This window comes from Scylla paramamosain, chromosome 4 (genome assembly GCF_035594125.1).
Source record: "Scylla paramamosain isolate STU-SP2022 chromosome 4, ASM3559412v1, whole genome shotgun sequence".
Lineage (NCBI taxonomy): Eukaryota > Metazoa > Arthropoda > Malacostraca > Decapoda > Portunidae > Scylla > Scylla paramamosain.
Window position 1 is genome coordinate 23,148,853 of NC_087154.1, and position 27,216 is coordinate 23,176,068.

A 27,216-nucleotide genomic window follows, 5' to 3' on the forward strand; every position below is an offset into this window, starting at 1 on the left:
AGGTGCGACACTCTCGCCATTGATAACCATAAAATTCTTTATTTCCTTCAAATTATTTATCCTACACATTAAGAAATCGATCTGACTTTTCCTTCCTCCACTGCAATATGTCCACATCTGATTTTCCTGTTTCTTATAAAAAGTATTCAAGATTGCCATGTCGAAAGCCACTGCAAAATCCACCACATTTTCACCTTCTTCATTTCTCTCTCCCACACCCCATCCCCCATGTATTCTCTCAATAACATTTCTATTTCTTCCCACATGGCCATTCAGATCACCCCCAAGGGTGATTCTCTCTTCCTCACCCATCACAGTGATTTGTGCATCCATCTGTTCCCAAAAATCCTCTTTCTCCTCTATACCACATCCGACTTGTGGTGCGTAGACACTGATGATGTTAACTGTGACTCCCATACATTAACTTAATGCTCATTACTCTGTCACTACACCTGTTTACATTCACAATGTGTTTCTTTCACTCAGCATCCAATACCACTTCCACACCTCCTCCTTCCTTGTTTGCTCCACTGTAAAAGAGCTTGTACCCATCTCCCATTTCTCTGGCCTTGTTACCTCGCCATCTGGTCTCCTGGACACAAAGGATGTTAGTTTTTCTCCTCTTCATCACATCCGCTACTTCTCTACTCCTTCCCGTCATGCTCCCCACATTTAGGGAACCAACTCTTTGAGCTATCTTCTTTATCCTTCCGCCCAGGACACGGTAACCTTCTCCCACTTATCGCAGCAGCAAGGCGAGGCTCCTGCGCGTCGCATACAGGGGACGCCCTAGCTGTATTCTCATACTTTTGACTTTGCTCCATGGTTTTGGAACAGGTTTTTACAACTGGATGCCCTTCCTACCGCTAACCCTCCCCATTTATCCGGGCTTGGGACCGGCACTGAGTTGAGCTGGCTTGCTCCCCCAGTGGCTGGGTTAAACATTCGTTATTTCAATATCTCAATATCCAATATTATATAGCTACTGGTGATCTCTCTCTCTCTCTCTCTCTCTCTCTCTCTCTCTCTCTCTCTCTCTCTCTCTCTCTCTCTCTCTCTCTCTCTCGAAGTATGAAAATCAGGATGCAAATAATTACTGAAAACATATTATTTAGCATCTTTGAGCTCGTGTCCCAATGCAAATCATTATCTGCAGCTGACCGCCTACACTAGTCGAAGGCTGTGGCCCGTGGGTTCGTCGCTGCCTACGTGTGAGCCCACAAGTGCAAATAGATAATTATGGGGCCCTTCATAGCTCCTGGCTGTGTCAATACACATTTTCAAGATGTTGACAGATGCGGTGGACCAAAGATGTGACGTAACGGTAGCTTTTGGGTTTCCATCATGTTTTGTTTTAGTATAATTTTGGTGACAGTTTTCAAAGTAAATGTATCAGTATTTTGGATAATAATAAAAGCTATATATTTCCCTTTTTTTTTTTCTTTTAACTTCCATGCTTCTCACTCAAGTTGCGTAGATGTATAAATTATATTCCACTCTTTGCTGCAAGGACACCATGGATAATGAATTGAGGTTATGAGGACCGAATATACGCAACAAATGCAACCACCTTCTAGCGTTAATTGGCATCTCGACTTGATGGTAGCGATTGTGGACATCACCCATCTGGCAACATTTCAGTTCTGTCACTAGCCCGTGTGTGTTCGTGTGTATGTGGACAGTGTGTCTGTCTGTCTGTACCCTCTGCTTGGCTGGAGAGACTGCTGTGGAGAGACGAGGTAAAAATGCGTGGAGAGTTGAGTGTAGTGCTATTCTCAGTGAAAGTATATCTGTAACTGTACTGTGTGTTGTATGGAAGTAAGATATAACGGGATGTTCAAGGAGAACTGTCATTGGGGAGAACAAGCAGAGACAGACCCTATGCCCAATTTATGTATTTGAATACTGGCGTTAAGGGATACAGTTTGCAGGGATGATTATGTAAAAGGTGAACTATAAGAATGTAATTGTTTAATTGTTTACCTAGGTAGACCATTTATTGTTTGAGCATGCAATATGTTAGGTTATCTTTAAGGTTCTAGAACATTTCTCATGTTTGAAATGGTTTGTAGTTAAGCAAGTTTGCTTTAGGAAGTCACTTGGAAACACATTATTAATCAAAGCATCAGTATATTACTATCTTCTATTGTATCTAATGGGAACCATTAACCTAAATTACTGATTCTTCATGTTGAATTAAAACGTGGAGATTAAGGGTATCAGTAAAATCTTCATGAGTATTATTGGCATAGGAAGCTATTGAGAAGAGTTCCACTGACACTTCTCTATCCCTACTTTTTTTGTGCAAGATGATGCATATATACATTGGGTTTTGTTTCCTAAATGCAGATGCTGCAGAATAGTTTCCTCCTGGAAAGACATACAAACAGAGAAAGAGTGTGTTTGTACCAATAACTTCACAGTGTATACATTTGAAAACTGTTATAAGATAGGATGGATGTAGCTAATGGATTGGAAAGCTTTAAAGCACAACAAACTTATAAGAAAATTTACAATTTCAGTAATCCTTTGCAGTGCACCATGGTATGGTCCTGACCTCCAGTTACTAATGAGTATGAGTATGATAATGAGCAGTAAGGAGTCTGAGAGACACCAAGTTCAGTTTAAAAGAGGACTGGTAGGTAAAGGACAAGGGAAGATGCATTTCTCTTCCAGCTCCCACAAACTCATCTGTGTGCACCTGAATCATCGTACATCACCATGCAGCCTGGATGTGTTAGCAGGAGGGTGCAGGAAAGGATGCATTTTAAGCTTTGTAATTTTATGCACCTCATGCTCAAGCTCATATCATCAGATTTTTGTGCTCACATAAAGAAAATAGCCCCTAATTTACACATCTCACATTATCGGTTTCTTGTATAACAGATGCTCGTATAACATCACCTCCCTGTACATATATTGAAAAAAGTGTTGCTGGATATTAGACCTGCAATAGGACACAAATTACATGACTCTACCAATCAAGAAATAATTACCATGGCTCAAGTCCAATTTAATCTGCCTTGACCATCTGGCCACTGCAGTAACATAATTTTGTAAGATAAAATTGCAATTTAAGGATGTGTGTGTGTGTGTGTGTGTGTATTATGTATATATATATATATATATATATATATATATATATATATATATATATATATATATATATATATATATATATATACTTCCTCTCTCTCTCCAATGGCTTAGAAGCTTATAACATGGTACATTTTTTTTTTTATTTTTTTTTTTTTTTTGCATGGAAGAGACAGAAAGGAGTCATATTCGTTAAAGAAAATCACTACATGTAATGATTTAGGGGAATTCATTGTTAGATTTTCTAAAATATATATAATTCTAAGATTTGTTATGCCATTAATCCCTTTGGCACTGTCACTGTCAGACAGAATATTTATAGGTTTAGATGTTCTATTTATCATTGGCATATTAGCTGAATGTAACCTCATAATATAAAATTTCATGAACCCTCATTCCATCAATTATCTCATGGCAGCATGCATACCTAAACATTGCAATTAACATAATTGCTGTTGTAGTCAACAAAACAAGAAGCAAACTGGGAAAAAAAATCTTAAACATATTGTTTAATATTCATGGTAGAGATGAACAGAGAGCAGTTGTGAATGCATAAATAAAGATGCAACCCCCAAGGCTTCATCAAGAGGTTCTCCAACATCAGATGTGGTCAGGGAAGAAGATGGATCTCTTATTATGCAGCAAGAGTAAACTAGCTCTGTTGTCTATCAGAGAGATTATGTATGCTGCAGAACTGATTCTTTCACAATATGAGCAGTGAGGAGTGTTCTCTCCATTAGGAACCTAGAGAGGGAAGTCAGTGTGGTAAATAGATATGATGCTTAATTAAGATCCATCTTCCATGTAGTGTTTCATATTTATTGCTTATTGTTATATTTTCATTATATTTCAGTATATTTAGGATCACCTTAATTTAATATCTTGTTTCAGATGCAGTCCTTTGGTGTGGTTTTGATTGTTGCAGTTTTCAGCGTTACTGATGGAAAGCTGGTGTTCCCGCCTGGTTCTGATATGGGATACATTGTTCCTGGTGAGTTCTGTTTTTATCTCTTTTTTTTTTTTTTTTTTTTATATAACAGGGTCACTGACCAAGAGAAACAAAACCCACTTAGGCATCAGTCCCAAGAGAGAGATGTCAAGAGAATAATTGAAAATTGAAGGATAAGTGTCATGAAACAACCCTCTTGAAAGAGTGCAAGTCATAGGAAGGAGGAAATACAGAAATAGACAGGGAGTTCCAGAGTTTATCAGAAAATGGGATGAATGATTGAGAATACTCGTTAACTTTTGCATTAGAGAGGTGGACAGAATAGGGATGAGAGAAAGAAGAAAGTTTTGTGTAGTGGGGCCACAGGAGAAGGGGAGGCATGCAGTTAGCAAGATCAGAAGAGCGGTTAGCATGAAAATAGCGAAGATAGCAAGAAATGCAACATTGTGGTGATGAGAAAGAGGCTGAAGACAGTCAGTTAGAGGAGAGGAATTGATAAGATGAAAACCTTTTGATCCCACCTTGTTTAGAATAGCAGTATGAGTGGAACCCCTCCCCCCCCCATACTAGTGAAGCATACTCCATACATGGGTGTATAAGGCCCCTGTACAGAGTTAGCCACTGGGATGGTAAGAAAAACTGGTGGAGATGACTCAGAATGCCTAACTTCATAGAAACTGTTTGAGCTAGAGATGAGATGTAAAGTTTCCTCTTTAGATTATAAGTAAAGGACAAAATGAGGATGTTCAATGTAGAAGAGGAGGACAATTGAGTGTCATTGAAGAAGAGGGGATAGTTGCCTGAAAGGTTGTGTTGAGTTGGTGGATGGAGGAATTGGATTTTTGAGGCATTGAACAATACTGTCCCAATCAGAAATTTTAGAGAGATTAGAAGTCAGGTGTTCTGTGGCTTCCCTGCGTAAACTGTTTACTTCCTGAAGAGCTGGACATATACGAAAAAATGTGGAAAAGTGCAGAGTGGTATCATAAGTATAGGAGTGAATAGGACAAGTTTGGTTTAGATTATTGATAAATAACAGGAAGAGTGGGTGACAGGGCAGAACCCTGATTAACCCCACTGTTAATAGATTTAAGAGAAGAACAGTGACCATCTCCCATAGCAGCAATAGAACAGTTAGAAAGGAAACTTGAGATGAAGTTACAAAGAGAGAAGAATAGAAGCCGTAGGAGGGTAGTTTGGAAATCAAAGTATTGTGTCAGACTCTATCAAAAGCTTTTGATATGTCTCAGGCAACAGCAAAATTTTCACCAAAATCTGTAAAAGAGGGTGACCAAGACTCAGTAAGAAAAACAAGATTACCAGTAGAGCAGCCATGATGGAACCGATGTTGGTGATAAGATAGATGGTTGTGAAGTGATAGATGTTTAAGAATCTTCCTGTTGAGGATAGATTAAAAAAAACTTTAGATAGGTAGGAAATTAAACCAATAGGATGGTAGTTTGAGGGATTAGAATGGTCACCCTTTTTAGGAACAGGCTGAATGTGGGCAAACTTCCAGCAAGAAGGAAAGATAGATGCTGATAGATACAGTTGAAAGAGTTTGACCAGTCAAGGTGGAAGCATGGAGGCACAGTTTCAGAGAACAATAGGAGGAACCTCATCAGGTCCATAAGCCTTCCGAGGGTTTAGGCCAGCAAGGGCATGGAAAACATCGCTGTGAAGGATTTTAATGCATAGCATGAAGTAGTCAGAAGGTGGAGAAAGAGGGAGAAACAAGCCCTGAATCATCCAAGGTAGAGCTTTTAGCAAAGGTTTGAGTGAAGAGTTCAGCTTTAGAAATAGATCATCTATATGTATCAAGAGTCTCTGCCTAAATGGCAGAGACACCTCTGCTTTGGGGTATCCTGAGGAGGAATTGGAGTGATAGGACAAGATACAGATATGAGGTTGTGATCAAAGGAGCCCAAAGGAGAAGATAAGGTAACTGCATAAGCAGGAGGATTAGAGGTTAGGAAAAGGTCAAGAATGTTGGACATATCTGCAAGACAGTCAGGAGTACAAGTAGGGTGTTGCACCAGTTACTCTAGGTCATGGAGGATAGCAAAGTTGAAGGGTAGTTCAGCAGAATTGTCAGTGAAGGGAGAGGAAAGCCAAAGATGGTGGTGAACATTGAAGTCTCCAAGAATGGAGATCTCTGCAAAAGGGAAGAAATTCAGAACTTTGAAAGTTAAATAGTCAAAGAATTTCTTATAGTCAGAGGAGTTAAGTGAGAGGTATACAGCACAGATGAATTTAGTTTGAGGGTGACTCTAGCCATAGAGTGGAATATTCAAAAGATTCAAGAGCATGGGCACAGGAGCATGTTAAGTCATTGTGCACATAGATGCAACATCCAGCTTTGGATTGAAAGTGAGGATAGAGAAAGTAGAAGGGAACAGAAAAGGGGCTACTGTCAGTTGCCTCAGACACCTGTGTTTTAGTGAGGAAAAGAAGATGAGGTTTAATAGAAAGATTTCATATAGACTTTCAAACAAATATATGCTGGAAATCAAGGTCATTGTCCTTGATTTAGGTTTCATACTTAGTGACTGCTAAGTAAAAACCACACAACTTGTCTTTTCCAAGCCTAGAATTCAACCCTCTCAATTGTTTAATGTATTATTACACCTTCAGCCTTCCTAAGGGTGTGATGACCACCAGTTGAGGGATAGGCATAACACACTCACCCAGCAGGGTGCAAGTGGGTTTGGCGTGTGTATGTAGGTGGGCCACTCCTCTTTTCCCCTGAGATGTTAGGCTCAGTAAAACAATGTGGATCTTTCATTATGTATATTTTTCTGCATATATTTGGCACAAGTAAAACTTCCAACAGCAGGAGGAGAGGAGGTGGTGTAAGCACTTTGAGGGTCTTGCCTCAGTTGACTGTCCCACTGCGGCTACTGGCTGCCCTACCACTTCACCCACATCCAGGACACACACACGAAGATGTTGTAAATGCTGAAACTGTCAGTGCTTTTAAGACCAAACTAGATAGGTATAGAGACAGGATACTATGAGATTACTCCCCTCCTGTAAACCACAACTAGGTAAATACACACACACACACACACAGACACACAAAAGTGAACCAGCAGGATTTAATAACATAGGATGTAAGAGATTCAAGAGTACGTAGAAAGAAGTTGAGAAAGGCCACCTGTAGAAGGGATATTAAGAACAGCTTACCTTAAAGAATATTAGAGACATGGAATAGCTTGGAAAAGGATGTGGTTCATGTAAGGTCGATTCATGGTTTCAAGACCAAGCTGGACGATAGTAGATATAGAGATGGGAGTATGAGCGTAGGTCCTCTACCCGGAAAACCACAATTAGGTAAATACACACACGACTCCAACACCTGAATCACCTGAACCCCACTCTCGTAACACTATATAGGCTTAATACTATACTGCTGGGCTACTCTGTCTATATACCTGGCTGATATCATAGATTAAGTTTATTGGAATTTAAGTTAGGTGAAATCAGGATGTAACTTGGGGTTGAATGTTTTTTTTTTTTTTTTTTTTTTTTTTTTTTTTTTTTTTATCAGAATTCAGTTTGCACAATGGGCTCAGGAGTTTAACTATGGACAATACACATCCAGTACTTGGTTTTCTGAAGATTGGTCATGGTACATTTAATTTTGATTGGTGTTATACCCATTTTGTTTTCAGTTGCTTGAAGATATTTCTTTGAAGTGAGAAAATTTCAGTAAGTTATGTGTTTTCATTTTTTTTTTCAATAGTTTGAAGATATTTCTACGAAATGAGCATAGTCCAAGAAGTTTTATGTGTACTCTGTCATTGTATCACAATGTAGTCTGTTCCATCAACTACAGATGAACCTGAACCAGAAAGATTCATGGACACTGGCAATTGGTTGCATGACCTTGAAGAATACAGAGCTGAACCATTGAGAGGGGAACGAGAGGCTGTGAGTTCACCCAATAAATCATATTTACATTCTCTTCATGGCAGAATAAGGGAAGATGAAAGCATTGAGAATGAAGAATGGCATCAGCAGGTAAGAGCAGTAGTCTGTGCCACACATGTCATTTATGTTCACTGATAAACTAGATTAGGTTTTTAGATTAAGTTTTTAATATGCATTTGTCTTTGCTAAAGAATATGTACCTTACATTTTAGATAAAATGAAGGACATTTATCATGCTTATTTTGGGGATGCAGGTCAGATGAGCATAAAAATATGGGATCACCTGAAGATCTGCCACCCCAGCCGCACTCGGGGTGGCAGATCTTCAGGTGAGACAATCTGGGGTGGCGGATCTTCAGGTGATCCCATACTTTTAATGAAGTAAACTTTTTTCTGCATTTTTTATATCCACTCAGTTTTTTAATGCATTCATGTTGTTAGGTTAGGTTAGGTTAGGTTAGGTTAGGCTAACCTAACCTAACCTAACCTAACCAAGTGAGAGAATCTGGGGTGGTGGATCTTCAGGTGAGACAATCTGGGGTGGCGGATCTTCAGGTGATCCCTGTGGGGTGGCGGATCTTCAGGTGATCCAAAATATGTAATACAAGGGATCATATTCAAGCTGCTAGGTTTATTATGTTTGGCAATACAGTGAAACTACAGTATATCAGAATTGGAACTTGAATTTACCAGCCTTAAAGATGAACTTTATTTTGTATGTATTATAGAAGTTGTTATATCTAGAAGTCATCCAGACTCTGATGCCTCAGTCCTTTCATCCAGACTCTGTCTGATGCCTCAGTCCTTTTTTCCCTGATTTCATCTACCTTGAACTACTAAATGAGGTTGGGCTTTAAGTGTACTGATGTACCAATAACCTATAGCACCACATACTTGCTTTGGGAATACAGTGGCTGCTAAGGAAAGATCAAGAAGTATTTAATGTCCTTCCCATGCCATCCAGTCATCAGGTTGTAAGTTCTATGTATAAATACATCTGAGACATGATACTGTGGTACAAGTGAGTGAGCGTTGGCAGTGATATATCACTTCATTGTTACTTTGATCCAAGTCAGTGGGTGGCAGTGATGACATATCACCTGATTAAAGCTGTTGTACAAATAAGTAGGAAGCTGCAATGCATCACTTTATAAGCACTGCACTCCAGTGACTGATGGACATCGGCATTGACCACTTGCCTGCTTGCCTTCATAGCAGTGCACCCCACATTATTTTTAGTATTTGGTATTCTATCTATACACTTGTCTGTGTGTGTGTGTGTGTGTGTGTGTGTGTGTGTGTGTGTGTGTGTGTGTGTGTGTGTTTCCAGTTTTACTATATACTAATCCAGATTATTGTCTGATGTATTGGAAAAGGTTTAGAATAGGTTGAGGAAGTCTAGACATAGTTTTAGTGTTTTTACTTTAATTTGAATGTTTTGGATAATGATATTTCTGATAAATTGAATTTACTGTGTTCATAATCATTAGAAGATTTCATAGAAACAGAACCTTCTTGTTGGAATATTGGTTTACCCTTTCTTGCTTGACTTCTTTGCCTTTCACTGAAGCCATGAGTATAACTACAACATTTATTTGCTTTGAAAATGTTCTTATCCTTAAATTAAATGTTTATAGATATATTATCCTTTATAAACATTTTATGAAAAGGTTAATGTTTCTGTGCTTAAGGCAGCTGCTACTTTTATGATAATTGTACAAGAACTAAGAAAGATAGGTTGGCAGTGCATGAAATTTCTGACTATTTCATTATATAATTAGTGATGATTAGATACTTAATTTTTTACTGTATTGTATTTGCAATGTTGTATGTATTGCAAATAGAAAAAAGGCATCTCTGAACATTATGGTTTATTCAAGGTTGTGTTAAATATGGTTGTAGTACTTTGTTATGTATTAGGGAGTGGAACCAAGGAAAAAAAAAGTCCACTTATCATGCCATTCTTTAAGAACTATGGATAGAACAGAGGAAGGTCAATTTATTTTCTGAGGTGTCTTGATATTTATATTTTGAAACAGTTCACATCAGAGGCAGAGGAAAATACAGAAATAGGAAGTGTATTAGAATTTGTCAGTAACTGAGACGAAAGAATGAAGATGCTGGTAAACTCTAGCATTAATAAGAGGAACAGAATAGGGAAGAGAGTAAGTAGAAATTCATGTGTAATGAGGGTGTGGGATGGAGGAAGGTATGCATTAAGCAACTTCAGAAGAATAGTAAAAGATTGTAAGAGATACAACACTGCGACCGTGAGTAAGAGAATCAAGGCTGTCAGTTAGAGGAGAAGAACTGATGAGGTAAAAAGTTTTGAGTCCACCCTATTTAGGAGGAGTGAGTGAGTTGAGCCTCCCCATATGTGGAAGCAGTATTCCATACATGGGGTACAAATTACAAAGTAAATATGTAAGAGGGAAGAGGAAAAGTATTAGCAGAGGCAACACAGAATACTCAACTTCATAGGAGCTGTTTCAGTAAGGGAAGAAATGTAAAACTTCCTGTTGAAGATTTTAGTGAAGTCCAAGTATGTTCAGTGTAGAAGAGGGGTTGAGTGTCATTGAAGAAGAGGAGATAGCTATCTGGAAGAGTGTGTTGAGTGGATGGATGAAAGAATTAAGTATTCAGAGCACTGAATAACACATTCTGAAATAATAGAAACATTAAGAACATAAGAAAATAAGAAATAAGGGAAGCTGCAAGAAGCCATCAGGCCTACAAGTGGTAGTCCATGTATGAATCATGCCTACCTATTTCCACCTATCATCCCCATCATAATTCTGTCTAATCTTCGCATAAAGATCCCTAATGACTTAGCACTAATAACTTGATTATCTCTTTTTTGAACCTAAATTTTTCAAGCTTGAACCTGTTATTTCTTGTTCTATCCTGGTTACTGATCCTAAGAATTTTGCTTACGGCCCTCTTGTTATAACCCTTATATCACTTAAAACTTCTGTCAGGTCCCCTCAACCTACATGAATGCAAATTTAACAGCTTCAATCTTGCTTCATAAGGAATACTCTTCATCTCCTGTATCCTTTTAGTCATTCTCCTTTGTAGTGATTCTAATAGACTGATATCCTTCCTGTAATTTGGGGACCAGAACTGCATAGCATAGTCTAGATGAGGTCTGACCAGCACCAAATATAACTTTAATACTACTTTGGGGCTTCTACTTTTAACACTCCTAAAAATTAATCCTAATACCCTATTTTCCCTGTTTGTGTCCTCTATGCATTGCTTTCTTAGACAGAGTTCAGAGCTAACTATAAATCCTAAATCTCTTTCGTACCCTGAACCTACCAGAGCTTCATTGTTTATTGTGTACCTACTGTGTGGGTTTCCTCTACCTATGCTAACTACTTTGCATTTGCTGATATTAGATTGCATTTGCCATCTGTCCGTCTATTTGTTCATCCTATCCAAATCTGCCTGCAAGGCAATGGCATCCAATTCTGACCTAATTAATCTACTTATCTTCATGTCATCCACAAATTTACAAACATCACTACTAATTCCACTATCCACGTCATTGATATATATTACAAACAACAATGGCCCTAATACTGATCCCTGTGGCACCCCACTAATTATGTGACCCCATTCAGATTTAGAGCCGTTTTTTGCAACTCTCTGTCGCCTGTTGCTTAGCCATGACTTTATCCAGTCTAACACCCTCCCACTCAATCACGTGCATCCTAACCTTTCTCAGGAGCCTGTGATGGGGTACCTTGTCAAAAGCCTTACTAAAATCCAGATATAGGATGACATAACTATCACCATTATCTGCTGCCTCTTAAACCTTACTGTAAAAACTTAACAAGTCCGTCAGGCAACACTTCCCCTTCGTGAAGCCATGCTCTGACTGATTTATCAAATTATGTTTGTCTAAATGTTCCCTAATGTTCTTTGCTATTATTGACTTCATTAATTTATCAACAACAAAAGTTAAGCTGACAGGTCTCTAATTAGACGTCAAAGTTTTATCTCCTTTCTTAAAGATGGGTACTGCATTAGCCTGCCTCCACATTACTGGTACCTCACCTGACTCAAGTAATTTCCTAAAGACAGATACTAATGGTTCACTAATAACCTCTTTGCATTCCTTAAGTACTCTGGGATATATTTCATCTGGTCCTGGTGACTTGAACTCTTTCAGCCTCTCTATCTACTGTTCCACTATCTTAGTTATTGCAGTATCAAGAACAAAGATAAATTTAAGGCTGCCATGGCTCCACAGGGCATCACTAAGTTGGTGAAAACAAGAAACAGTATCACAGATAAGATGGAAAACTTGTTAATGGTGTGGATAAGAGAAAGGATATGAGCAGGTGATTCAATTTCTGAGGCATTTATATGTAAAAAGGCGAGAAAAATCTATGATGAGCTGAGGGCAGAGGCCACCAAGTCTGGGGGGCATTTTTTGTGATTTTGGGTAAATGTTTGTGTTATTCTTGTGTACTTTGACATTTACATTGCCATTGCCATGGCTCATTGCCTTTCTCTTATCCACACCATTAACAAGTTTTCCATCTTATCTGTGATACTGTTTCTTGTTTTCACCAACTTAGTGATGCCCTGTGGAGCCGTGGCAGCCTTAAATTTATCTTTGTTCTTGATGATGGTGTCAATGGTGCTCTTATTATGATCATAAAGGTGACACAACTGTGTGATGGTTGTTTGAGGGTCATTGTTAGTGATTTTTGGTATTTTTTTGTGTTATTTTTGTGTATTTTGTATGTTGTGAAACCAATTAAATTATTTGCCTAAGTTCTTAAGATCGCAAAACGAACTTTTCCTTTAACGAACCCCTCAATGGAACCAATTATGTTAGTTATTCAAGGGTCCACCGTATAGGGAAAGTCACGGAAATGTCAAGAATAAGCCTATGGTTGACTGACATCCTCTTGAGAGGGAAGTAGTAATGAGAGCTTTAGCATACTAGCATTGACATATAAATATGAATAAATCACAGGTAATATCAGTACTTGCTGATATTGACTTCCAGATTTAAGAGGTTTCTGTGTTTTAGAGTTTGGATAAGGTATTCTCAACATGTGTTATTACCATAATTTTTCTCCTGTTCATTTTCTCTTCATTCTCTCTCTCTCTCTCTCTCTCTCTCTCTCTCTCTCTCTCTCTCTCTCTCTCTCTCTCTCTCTCTCTCTCTCTCTCTCTCTCTCTCTCTCTCTCTCTCTCTCTCTCTCTCTCTCTCCTCTCTCTCTCTCTCTCTCTCTCTCTCTCTCTCTCTCTCTCTCTCTCTCTCTCTCTCTCTCTCTCTCTCTCTCTCTCTCTCTCTCTCTCTCTCTCTCTCTCTCTCTCTCTCTCTCTCTCTCTCCAGGATGATTCCCATGCAAGCTGGAGTCAGAGGAGATCTCTGCATCAGTCAGAGGGAGCGCATGGAGGTCCTCCCAAAGATCTTCCAGACAGTTTGAAAGATGACAAACATGGAGTGGCCATGGGAATACCACATGTCAAGTGTGATAATGCAAGGGTATGGAGAAAAACTGTTTTACTCAACAACCATGTCATCATTTATACTTACTCAAATGTCACTAACCTTCACTGTCACTTCTTGTATTACTTGATCTACATATAGGTTAAATAGCTATAGAGATCATTTGCTAAAGCAAACATACAGGTAAGAGTAGGTGTTTTGTTTCTATATTTGGGAAAGCCTAATTTTTCTTGTGTTGGAAGACAGTTTAGTGCAAGTCTTCCTGCAAAGTACACACCCTTATATCACCAGACTGAGTTCAATAATCTTTGTTCTATAGTGTAAAATGCTCTCATTCTCTGAGCATGTATGTTCTGATGTCTTGTTCCCCTCAATTGAATGTATCCATTATTTTTTGTTGAGATTCATAAAAATATCTTAAGTTCATTACTGTTGAGATAAGTTATGATCAAATATTCTATATTATGTCATTGATTAATTAACATATACAGTATGAATTATAAACTCGAGATATTCTATGCTCAGAAGTTTTTTTTTTTTTTTTTTTTTTTTCTTCTTCTCTTCTCACTACTACCTAGACTTTCTCTTGTTGAGGTTATTTAAAAGAAACCATTGAAAATTGAAGGGGTCTTCTTGGTGTATCCGCATGATAATGGCTCTGGTTAATGCATTTCCACTCTTAAATATATATAAATAGTATATGTATATAGATAAGGTATAATTCACGTATGTCTGGCAGTTTTATGTGCAGAGATTTGTTAGTCCTGTATATATATATCTGTAAATTTTTTACTTTGAGCTCAGAACTATTGGGTCCAGTCTTTGGAAATGGCATGAATTCAAACATTTTTGCTTTCTTGCTCATACTGATTGTGAGACCTCAAGCTGTGGCTTGCTCAGTTTATAAGCTGAGATGTTTCCTTTATATTGTAGTAAGATGGAGAAATACTGGTAAAGTATGTGTGTGTGTGTGTGTGTGTGTGTATTTACCTAGTGGTGGTTTATGGGAGGGGAATAATCTCATAGTATCCCGTCTCTATATCTATCCAGTTTGGTCTTAAAAGCATGGACAGTTATGGCATTGACAACGTTATCACTGAGTTCATTCCTTTTGTTCACACTTCTGTGAGGAAAACTATACTTCTTGATGTCTCTTCTACAGTCAACTTTCTTCAGCTTCTTACTGTGTTCCCTTGTACTCTATGTGTCTAAATTTATAAAACATTTTTTGTCAATATTTTCCATACTATTTATCATCGTATAGATGTTTATTAAATCTCTCTCTCTCTCTCTCTCTCTCTCTCTCTCTCTCTCTCTCTCTCTCTCTCTCTCTCTCTCTCTCTCTCTCTCTCTCTCTCTCTCTCTCTCTCTCTCTCTCTCTCTCTCTCTCTCTCTCTCTCTCTCTCTCTCTCCCCCCCCCTATTTTCAAGGGTAGGAATTTCCAACATTTTAATCTTTCTTCATAGCTTGACTTGCTCAACTCTGGAACCATCTTAGTGACTGCTCTTTGTACTCTTTCTAATTTTACAATATTCCTCTTTGTATGAGGAGACCACACCACTGCCACATATTCCAATCTTGGTCTTATCATGGAAATCAGCAACTTTTTATCACTCCTTCATCCATATATGAGTGCCATTTTTACTCTTTAATAAATTCATCATCTCCAGTAATTTCATCAATGTGTCTGTCCGGAGTCAAATTTTCCGTAACTTTTACTGCCAAATCCACTTCTTCTTTTGACTTGTTTAACTTCACACCATCCATCTCATAATGATATTGTATTCTTTTTCTTACTCTCACCAAACTCCATTATTTTACATTTACTTAAATTGAATTCCATTTGCCAAGATTTACTCCATCTATTTATCTTATTTAAATCATCTAACAGTACCATACAGTCTTTTACATTTTTACCCTTCTCATCAGCTTAGCATCCTCTGCAAATAAGTTCATATAACTATCTATTTCTTCATTTATGTCATTCACATAAATTTCAAACATTATTGGTCCCAACACTGACCCCTGTGGGACACCACTATTTACTTTCAGCCAAGATGAATTTTAGTCTTGTATTACAGTTCTCATCTTTCTATCATTCAGATAATCCTCCATCCACTCCCGTGTGTGTGTGTGTGTGTGTATTTACCTAATTGTCTCGTTGTATTTACTTAGTTGTACTGTACAGGGCATGAGCCAAAGCTCATTTTGTCCTGTCTCCATAACCACATTTATCCAGTCTCTCTTTAAACATACATGTGTACTCTGTTTAGTACAACCACCTCTTCCTTCAATTAATTCCAGATTCCAATAGTTCTATACAGGAAGCAGCATTTCTAGATGTCACTTGAACATCCACTCTTCTTTATATTCTTCCCATGCCCCCATGTTTGTCTTTCTCCCTCCTCCATCTGTGGTACCATGTAATTTCTGTCTGTTCTTTCTATATTGTTTACTAATTTGTAAATTGTTATTAGGTCTCCTCTTTCTCTTCTCTCTTATAGTGTTGGTTTGGTTAGGTTAGGTTCTCTTCAAGTCTTTGTTCATAGCTTACCTAAGTCTTTCAATTCTGGTACCATCTTTGTTGCTATCCTCTCTCTTCTTTCCAGTTTCCGTATATTTTTTTTTTTCTGTGTGAAGCCCAAACTACTGCTGCATATTGCAATTTAGGATGTATCATGCTTGTTATAATTTTCTTCATCATTTCTACCTAAATGGTTAAATGCCCTGTTAATCTTAATTATCAAGCTGCATGTAGAACCAAATATCCCATTTATGTGTATTTCAGGCAATAATGTGTCCTGAATCATTACTCCCAAATCTTTCTCTTCATTACTTTTCTTTATTATTTCTCCTCCCATTTTGTATTTCCATGGAGGTCTCTTTTTACTTATTTCCTATTTCCAACATGTGGCATTTTCTGGTGTTAAATTATAGTTTCCATCTTTGGCTCTGTGCATGTATCTTGTCAGTATCCTTTTGTAACTCCATGCTGTCATTGTCATCCTTTATTATTTTCATTATTTTTGCATCATCAGCAAACAGGTTTATATAACTATTTAGATCCTCTGTCATGTCATTACATATATTCGAAACATAATAGGTGCCAATACAGATCATTGCAGTACCTCACTTGTCACTTTGCAGCAACTTGAATTAGTGTCTCTGATTCCTGTTCTCATTTCCCTCCCATGTAAATAATCCTCTGTCCATCTCATTGTTACTCCCTTTAGTCCTCCTTCATTCTCTACTTTCCACATAAAGCTTTTGTGGGGAACATTATCAAATGTTTTTTTTTTTTTTTTTTTTTTTTTTTTTTTTTTTTTGAGATCCAGGTATACTGCATCAACTCATCCATCCCTCTCTTGTACTCCATCTTTCACTCTCATATAGAAGCTCAGTAGATTTGTGACACAAGATCTCCCTTTCCTGAATCCAAATTGCTTTTTCTGTAATTATCTTTTCATCTTCTAGATATTCCACCATCTATCTTTAATTTCTATTTCACAAAGCTTGCTTATAATACTTGTTAGTGACACTGGTCTGTAATTTAATAGTTCCATTTTATTTCCCCCTTTGTATATTGGCTCTATGTTAGTTCTTTTCCATTCCCTTGGTACTTTTCCTTCTCTCAACAAGCTGTTAATTATATCCCATATGGGTTCTTCCATTTGTTCGCTGCATTCTTTTAATATTGATCTATTTACTTGATCTGGTCCCGTAGCTTTTCTAACATCCAGGTTTTCCAGCAGTTTTTTGATCTCTTGTCTCTTTACTTGTATTTGTATCTCTTGTATTCCCTCATTCTGTGATACCACTTTCGGTGCCACATATTTGGTTTCCTTTGTAAACAGATTGAAAACCCTCATTCATTAGTTCACTCATCTTAGTAGTTTCATAAATTCTTCCTTCCCTTTTTAACTTGTTTATGCCATCCTTATGTTTCATTTTCCTGTTTATTTATCTGTAGAAGAGTTTGGGTTCTTCCTTGCATTTTCTTACTATGTCACTTTCAAAGTTTCTTTCTTCTCTTCTTATTATACTATATTCATTCCTTGCCTTTCTGTATTGTGTGTGTGTGTGTGTGTGTGTATGTATTTACCTAGTCGTATTTACCTAGTTGTGGTTTACGGGAGGGGAGTAATCTCATAGTATCACGTCTCTATACCTATCCAGTTTGGTCTTAAAAGCATAGACAGTTATAGCATTGACAACGTTTTCACTGAGTTCATTCCATTTGTTCACACTTCTGTGAGGAAAACTATACTTTTTGATGTCTCTTCTACAGTTAACTTTCTTCAGCTTTTTACTGTGTCCCCTTGTACTCTATGTGTCTAAAGTTATAAAACCATCTTTGTCCACATTTTCCATACCATTTATCATTCTATAGATGTTTATTAAATCCCCTTTCTCTCTCCTATTTTCAAGGGTAGGAATTTCCAATATTCTTAATCTCTCTTCATAGGTCGACTTACTCAACTCTGGAACCATCTTTGTGACTGCTCTTTGTACTCTTTCTAACTTTATAATATTCCTCTTTATATGAGGAGACCACACCACTGCCACATATTCCAGTCTTGGTCTTATCATGGAAATCAACAACTTTTTTATCATTCCGTCATCTAAATATGAGAATGCTATTCTTATTCTTTTTAACAAATTCATCGTCTCTCCTATAATTTTACTAATGTGTCTGTCCGGAGTCATATTTTCAGTAACTGTTACTCCCAAATCCACTTCCTCTTTTGACTTCTTTAACTTCACACCTTCCATCTCATAATGATATTGTATTCTTTTCTTACTCTTACCAAACTCCAGTACTTTACATTTACTTAAATTGGATTCCTTTTGTCAAGATTTATTCCATCTATTTATCTTATTCAAATCATCTTGCAGTACCATACAGTCATTTACATTTTTTACCCTTCTCATCAACTTAGCATCATCCACAAATAAGTTCATATAATTATCTATTTCTTCATTTATGTCGTTCACATGTATTACAAACTTTGTCGGTCCCAACATTGATCCCTTCGGGACACCACTAGTTACTTTCAGCCAAGATGAATTTTGGTCTTGTATTACAGTTCTCATCTCTCTATCATCCATATAATCCTACATCCACTCCAGCAGTCTTCCTCCAACTTTTCCATAATTTTTTTATCTTTGGTGTGGTACTTTGTTAAATGCCTTCTTCAAGTCTAAGTAGACACATCATCCACGCATCTGTCCCTCTCCTGCACAATATTGACTACTGTTGAATAAAAGGGCAATAAGTTCATGGAGCATGATCTTCCCCTCCAAAATCCAAATTGACAATTTACCAAAACTTTATCTTTTTCCAAGTGTTCCATCCATTTTTCCTTTATTGTTCTTTCACATAATTTTCCTACAACACTAGCCAAGGACACTGGCCTATAATTTAGTGGGTTTTCCTTATTTCCTCCTTTGTATATTGGTGTAATATTTGCTCTCTTCCAATCATTTGGTACTCTTTCCTGTGATAGTGATGTCACCATTAGACAGTGAATTTTTTCAGCCATTTGTTCTTTACATTCCTTCAATATCCAGTTTGATACACCATCTGGACCAGTTGCTTTATTTACTTCAAGTTCTTCCATCATCTTAAGTATTTCTTCATAACTGACTGGGACTGTACTTAGTATATTCCTCACCAATTTATCCCTTCCAGCATCAATCTCCCCTTCCTCAGTAAATACCGATCTGAAACTATTGTTCATAACCTCCGCCATGTCCTGTGTATCATCATAGATTTTTTCTTCAGCTTTCAGTTTTGATACAGCTTTCTTCTTCTTCATCTTCCCATTAATATGTCTAAAGAATAGTTTGAGTTCATTTATACACTTATCTATTATATCTCTTTCATAGTTTCCTCTCCATTCTTATTTTTGTGTGTGTTTGTGTATGTGTGTGTGTGTGTGTGTGTGTGTGTTTGAAAAATTATTTTGTAAATAGCATTTTAATATTACAAGGTATTTATTAGATTCTTATTCAGTTTTAATCGTTGGTTATTGGAAGAAAATTCCAAGGCTTCTATAAACTTTCATAGCAGAAGATTGTCCAACTGTGTTTAATTATTACATGTAATGAAATGACAATTCATTACATGTGGATAGTTTTGATTAAAGATGTAAAATAGAAAATAAGATAATAAAAAAATTTTGCAAGATCAGATACTACCATGTTTATTATCATTTCAGATTAACCTCACACTGGACTGGGATTACTCTCCAGTGAATTACACTTGCTTCGGCCTGAAATACAATCGCTTACCAGTCCGAAAGAATATCAAGTCTGTTGAGAAATGCATTGAGTTGCCAAAAAAATATATTCCACAGCATGTGTGCATGAATCAGAAACTTTCATACAACACTACCTTGCCAACATATGGACCACATCGTCCCCTATGGCCCGTGTTTGGAGAATATAAATTTGTTCCTGTACAGAGATGGCTTCATTCTTTGGAGGTAAGAGTGGAGTTGACATGCAAAGAAAATACATAGAAGGTGAAGAGCTCAGAGACCAATGTGAAACTGGAAGATTATAAAGTTGAGAGAAAGAAAACTCAAGTACTACTGTCTATTGTACTTTGATGTAATCAGTAACTTCTTTAAAAATTTATGTATAATATGTGCAATTACTATTCTTGCAGCATGGAGGTATCGTTATGCTGTATGATCCATGTACTGAGCCGCTACTGGTTGAACAGCTCCGCAAGTTACTTACTGGGTGTTTCCGGAAACATATTATTACCCCTTACACTCTTCTGTCTAAGGAAAGAGTAAGTTATCTTTTTTTTTTCTTTCTTAAATTTTACTTATATTTTTAAATATTTTTGTGTGACATGAAGTTGACTACAACAATGGAATCCTGTTTAATAACTCCAGATATTCAAAGATCTCAGTTAACTGAATTTTGGTAATTAGTTTTAACTACAAACTACTATACTATGTATGCTATGAACATACTATTAAGAAATATGCTTAATTAAAAAAAAAAAAAAAACACTAGGAGGCCATGAGCTAAAATTAATTTGAATTCAGCTCCAGGTAATTTTCAGGGTATGTTTTTGTATTTACCTAATTGTACTGTACAGGGCACAAACCAAAGCTCATTTTGTGTTTATTTTACCTAGTTGTATTTACCTAGTTGTGTTTTACAGGAAAAGAGCTATGCTCGTGCTGTCCTGTCTCTATATCTATAAGCATCCAGCTTAACTTTAAATTCATTAATATTTTTTGTTTGTGCCACTGTTTCATCTAAGATGTTCCATATTTTTATGCTTCTATTTGGGAAACCATATTTCTTGATATCTCTTCTACTTGCTGTTTTCTTCAGTTTCACTCCTCTTGTATCTCTTGAGTCCCACACAAATAAGTCTTCTTTGTCAACTTGATCCTTACCCTTTAAAGCTCTGTATATAGCAATCAGGTCTCCTCTTTCTCTTATCTCTTGTAATGATGGAAGCCTCAATCTCCTTAATCTTTCTTCATAAGTTAAATCTCTCAAACTTGGTACCAATTTGGTTGCAGCTCTTTGGATCCATTCTATTTTAATTATTTCCTTTTTATTATGGGATGACCAAACAATTGTGGCATATTCCAGTTTTGGTCGAATCACATATTCCATCAACTTTCTCATCATCTCTTCATCCATGTAAGCAAATGGCCCTTTCATCTTTCTTAGTAACTCATAGGTTTCTGCAACTATTTTGTTTACATGTTTTTTGGGTGATAAATTATCACTGATTATAACTCCTAAGTCTTTTTCTTCTTTGGTTTTCTTAATTTCCACTTCTCCCATGGTGTAGGAACTTCTTAATCTTCTTTTGCTTTTTCCTAATTCCATCACCTTGCATTTCTTTGCATTGAATTCCATTTCCCATTTCTTACTCCATTTATATATCTTATTTAGATCTTTCTGTAATATTTCACAATGCATATTGTTTTCCACTCTTTTCAATAATTTTGCATTGTCTGCAAACAGACTTGTATAACAGCCAACCTCATCCACCATATCATTGACATACACCAGAAACATTATGGGGGCTAAGACTGTCCCCTGTGGTACTCCACTTGTAACTCTACACCATTCTGATTTTTCTCCCTTTTTTACTGTTCTCATTTCTCTGTCCCTCAAGAAGTCTGTAATCCAATTCAGTGTGTTTCCTTGCAAACCCTCTGTATTTTGAATTTTCCATAGCAGTCTCTGGTGTGCTACCTTATCAAATGCTTTTTTTAGGTCTAAATAAACACAGTCTGCTCAACCCTTTCTCTCTCTCTTGAATTATACCAGTTGCTCTACTATAAAAGCTCACTAAATTTGTGACACAAGATCTTCCACTTCTGAAATCAATTGTATGTCAGTCAATGTATGTGTTTTTTCTAAATATTCCATACATCTGTTTTTAATTATTCTTTCTGCTATTTTTGCCACCACACTTGTTAGGGACACTGGTCTGTAATTCAGTGGATCTTCTTTATTACCTCCTTTAAAAATGGGCACAGTATTGGCTCTCTTCCAGTCTAGAGGAATTTTTCCTTCCTTAAAAGAACATACTATGGTACTGTGTATCCTTCTGCCATTTGTTCACAACATTCCTTAAGTATCCAGTTGGATACACCATCTGGTCCTTGAGTCCAAATCTTTCATAATCTTCTTAATTTCACTTATGTCCACCTGTATCTCCCTCGTCACATTATCTCTGTGCCATACTCTTTCTCCTTCAAATTTGCTTTCTTTGGTAAATACTGACTGTCTGTCTGTGAGTGTGTGCGTATGTGTGCATGTGTGTGCGTGTTATTCACCTTGGGTTGTCTGCTGGTTACCCAGCCAGCTATTTCCCTATGGAAAGAGCTCAGAGATTGTACTGACTGATTTTTGGGTAGGATTGAGACCACTCACATTTCACACACTGGGACAGTGAGGTCACAACCCCTTGGGTTACATCCCTTACCTACTTGCTGCTGGTGAACAGGGGCTGCACATTAAGAGGCTTGCCCATTTGCCTTGCCACACCTGGAACTCAAACCTGAGCCTTCTCAGTTGTGAGGCGAGCGTGCTAACCACTACACTATATAATAATAATAAATAATAATAATAAACGGTTTATTATTTAGGCAGTTGACAAACTGAAAATGTACATAGGGGATGGGGAAAAACTTAACATTAATCCTAACGGAAGACTAATCTAGGAGGGAAATACTATCGATTGATGGCTCGCACCATGGTGGGAATCGCACTGAGTCTGTACCGGTCCGTGCGCGGCGCCTTCAGGGGCGTTATTTTGTTGTGGTGTCTGGTGGCACGGACAGGGCGAGGCGCGTCGGGCGGCAGCATGTCTCTGAGACGCGTGTGCATTTGTGTGCATCTTGGTATTTAATATTGGCTATCTCCTCTTTCTCAGGAAGGATGTTAACTAGATACACAAACATAACAAAAAATAAATAGAAAATGGGCAAAATCTGTCTGTGCCATTTAATTGGTTGTGTATCACTAGGTGTGTAGTGATGAGACAGTTAGGGCTGATGAGCTCCATCTGGACAGTAGTGATCATTATGGTCCAGTTGGTAATATATTATGTTTGCATATTAAATTCTCTGCCAGGGGCTTGATCTCCATCTGTTCTGTTTTATGGCTCAAGTTGCATAGGCCCATACAACATTGTGACAGTGACATCTCATGGATGTGGATAGTGTGCTTGAAAGTTAGTGATAGATTTTTATTAAAAAAAAATTTATTTACTTTTATTTATTTATTTTATCTATTTTTTTGCATATAGATGCTACATCATTGAGTGAAGGTAAAGAATAATGATAGATGGTACAGATCATGTTTATTATGCTGTTGGCCCCTAGTGTACATGGGTGGCTTGTGAGTTTTCTTTCAGTTGATATCTTGTGGGAGGAGAGCTTTTCCAGCTATATACTTAAGCGCTAAGTTTAAGAGATGCAACCCATAACATGACAAAAATATACAGGGTGTCCCCTGAGGAAAGTCACATATTCTCAGAAATGAAAGATCAAGCCATTCAAACTGTGAAATATTCTGTAGTCAGAACCATGGTTTAGAAATTACAGGACATTTGAATGTGAATGCGCATCAGTGGTAAGTGACTGCAGACAGGCTGTGTGCAACATCCAGCTGATTGTTGTTGTGTGGAGCTCATTGTATTTTAACTGTTATTTGCTACAGTAATGTACTGCATTCTTAAATTCTATCTCATCTGTGGGATCCTTTTGACCTGATCACTCACCCAAGTGTCTCCTAGCTAATGCATAATCACAGAAAGCATTGCTAAATATAATTATAAATAACTGATAACTTAGCTGTGGTTCATGTGGTTGGGAAAATGGTGATGGCCAGGGTGAGTTGTAATCACTGAAGTTACCCTGCCAGTGGCTGGTCATGTTTATGTAGTTAAGACAGCTTCCTTGGGATTATCCAGTGGTTCTGAGCTTCTAATTAACTTAGTGAATTTAACTACAGGTAACCAGTAAGGTGACAAAAATGCGTCTTAAAAGGACTGTTTATCTGGTGGCTGGTGGTGGATGACTGCTCCTTAGGAGGGCTGCCAAGCCATGTCAAAAAAAGCTATTTACAATCCCTGCACATTTACTTCCCAATTTATTTACAGTAATAACTAATACTTAGCTTGTACTAGATTAACCTTAATTACCCTTTGATATAACATTACAATTTATATACAAATCACTACACAAACCAGTAATGCATTGACATTATGTGTGATACAAGTGGAAATTTCTGCATCATTGCTGGCCTCCCTGCCTCCCCTCACCTAGTGTGTTTATATTTAAATGTCGTACAAGTTATAAATCATGGCATTAAAAGCATTTCACCATAGAACATTTCTGACTTAGAGTGACTTGCTCTTTCATTTCTGAGAATATGTGACTTTCCTCACAGGAAACCTTATATATAAGGAAGGATGATGACTTGCCACAAATCTCATTTTATGGGATCCCCATATATACCCAAACCATTGGGCAGCATTTTCCTGTATTCAGGCAATGTGTGCAAACCATCCACACAAGGTATTGCAAACAGTATCCAAGATAAACATTATGACACAAAGCTAATGCTCTTGAAGAAAAAGAAAAGAAACATTATATTGGTGCCTTTGATGTACAAATTCAAGTTGGTGATTCGGTGAGTGATGCCACTGTTCCTACATTTTTCATTTGTGAGTCATTGTTAATAATATACTGCTTGAATTAATAGCATACTACTTGATAGGCCAGGGAAGACATTAGCTGAGGTCTTGAGAGCTTGATGTAAAAAAAGTTGTATGTAACAACAAAATTTGGTGAGATATCATCAAGTAACATAGGACCTACCTTTCAGAGTAATGGTAATGTTCATGTTGACATGTAATACCTCACTTTTATTCAGTGTCTTTAACCAAGTCTAATGTAGAATACATTTTTACTTCATACCAGGTTATAATATACCAATTGAATTCTTTCTCACTGTAAACATACATCATTATTGTTAGGCCATCAAAAAAAAAAATCAGTCAATTCTTACCTTACTAATAAACTTGATAGAATTTATTTCTTGTGCTACCTTTTACTCTTATCATTTTATGAATTTGATAAATGTTCTTAAGGGTCATCCTCCTACAGCCACTGGCACTGATGGCATGGGGATGCAGTTTGGAGATGGCCACTGTCAATGAAGCTGAGGTGAAGACCTTCATCAAGACTCGTGCTCTTCATGGACCAGAGGGACATTATCCCAAGAATGGAAGCTTCAAAGAAGGGCTGTTGCGCAAGGCCAAATACCCAACTAAATATGAAAATGACTCCATTATTTGCCCAGAATCCCATGGAAATGAACAGATTATACATTATCTTAGGTAGGTTATACTGTCTTGTCCAGAATCTTGTTTTCATAGGTAAAGAAGACTAAAATTACAACTTTCCCTTTAAATATCCTCCTTCCAAAAATACTTGATTAACCCTTAAAATCTGGGCAGCCTCTTGAAACATATAAATAATTATACTCCAACTTGAAATTATATAAAACTAGATATTTTTAAACTGAGAATTTTACTAGATACAACACAGCTCTTTGATTTTAAGGCAGCACCTGTAAAACTCAGTAAAAGCAAGTAATCCCAACCTAAATAAGAGTTTAAGACAACCACTGGATTCAGGTTAAAAGGCATTTTTGGATAAAAATTCTGAAGTGAAGTTGTTCATGAAAAGAACATAGTACTCTGATCTTGATTGTTTATTTTGATGTTCTTAACTTATTTTTCTTTCTCGTAGCAGATTTATAGGTGAACATAAATTTTCAAAATACTTGTATTGTAATTTATTCTACATGGGTACAACTTTTCTTTGGTGAATCTCATAACAGACTTGTCTGTAAATAACCATTTTTGTAATATTTCAATTTCAATTCACTCTACATGGATACAAATTAATATTCATAAATATTGGAAAAATGACCAGTAGAGATAAAAAAAACTCATAACTTCAAGGACAAATTTGATTATTTTATGTGTTGAAGTTGCTGTCCTCTATTTTCTATACATATTCATTTAACTCATCCCTCAACATTTGCTTGTGTCAGGATACAGAGACACCCACAAAAAAAATTAAAAATTAATTTCATCCCTCTCATGGTCATACATTACATAAAGTACTGGTATATGAAAACATGGATACAGAGAGTGGGGATACAGAGACCCTCACAAAAAAATGATAAATAAATTTCACTCCTCTCATGGTCATACATTACATACATACTGGTATATGAAAATAATAAAACCAGAATCACCAATTAACCCTCATAGTGTTAAAAATATTAAGACATAGTAACTATAGCAACTGCTCCCAACAAATTGGCCCTGATGGGCTAAACAGTTTCCACACATCACCACAAGATAGGACAATTGTATACAGTGGTTTGTTGGGACTCCTGATATATAAAATTTGTACCAAGTTAAATGACCTACTGTACACCACATATTTTTGCTGTCATAGGTTGACTGGGAGCCACCCACACACCCTTTCATAACCTTGTAACACTGCTGAGTGTTTCCAGGAGTGTTGGTGACACACTGTTTTTATTTTTTGGGTAAAACTTTTGGTGACCCAGTTATGTCAAGTTTCAGTGCTGTCTCTCCACCAGCAATTTTTTGAGCTGTAGGACATTCATGATATATATATATATATATATATATATATATATATATATATATATATATATATATATATATATATATATATATATATATATATATATATATATATATATATATATATATATATATATATATATATATATATATATATATAATAAGGAATATGGCCTTTATATTTTCATAATATACATGAAAAATGTGAACTTTATTTGGAATGAGAGGGAAAGAACACACTAAATTTACAACCTTATCCTGTTAACTCAGTGATGCTTACCCTAGGCTTGTCCACTTCACAGTCCTCCCTGATCTCACACTAGCAGCATCATGGTGTGCAGGGGAAGGAAACTAATACATAAGGAGATTGAAGAGTTGGCTAATCGCACATGGAACATTATGATTAATGATAGTGATGCATCTGAGGATAGTGATGATGATAGTGTAATAAATAAGCATTATGAGCCTGATTTTGATGATGAAGAATTGTCAGTTAGTGTTCTACCTTAATTTCATGTTATCTTAGGACAATTTATGCAAGAAAATAAGAAATTGAAAATCAGCAGATACCAG

The 27,216-nt window shown here is 36.8% G+C and overlaps 1 protein-coding gene across 2 annotated transcripts; it reads left to right on the plus strand.

Annotated features, from left to right (window-relative positions):
* Positions 1-1,270: 1,270 nt before the first annotated feature.
* LOC135099878 (uncharacterized) lies at positions 1,271-25,624 on the plus strand. Of its 2 annotated transcripts, none has more exons than XM_064002508.1 (7): positions 1,271-1,324; positions 3,988-4,087; positions 7,884-8,068; positions 13,338-13,490; positions 19,676-19,942; positions 20,128-20,256; positions 25,121-25,624. In XM_064002508.1, exons 1-7 carry the CDS (start codon positions 1,286-1,288, stop codon positions 25,355-25,357), a joined length of 1,110 nt encoding a protein of 369 aa, XP_063858578.1. In that variant the 5' UTR covers positions 1,271-1,285; the 3' UTR covers positions 25,358-25,624. The 2 variants fall into 2 exon arrangements, with proteins under 2 accessions (XP_063858578.1, XP_063858577.1); XM_064002507.1 differs by lacking the exon at positions 1,271-1,324 and adding an exon at positions 2,573-2,638.
* Positions 25,625-27,216: the final 1,592 nt, after the last annotated feature.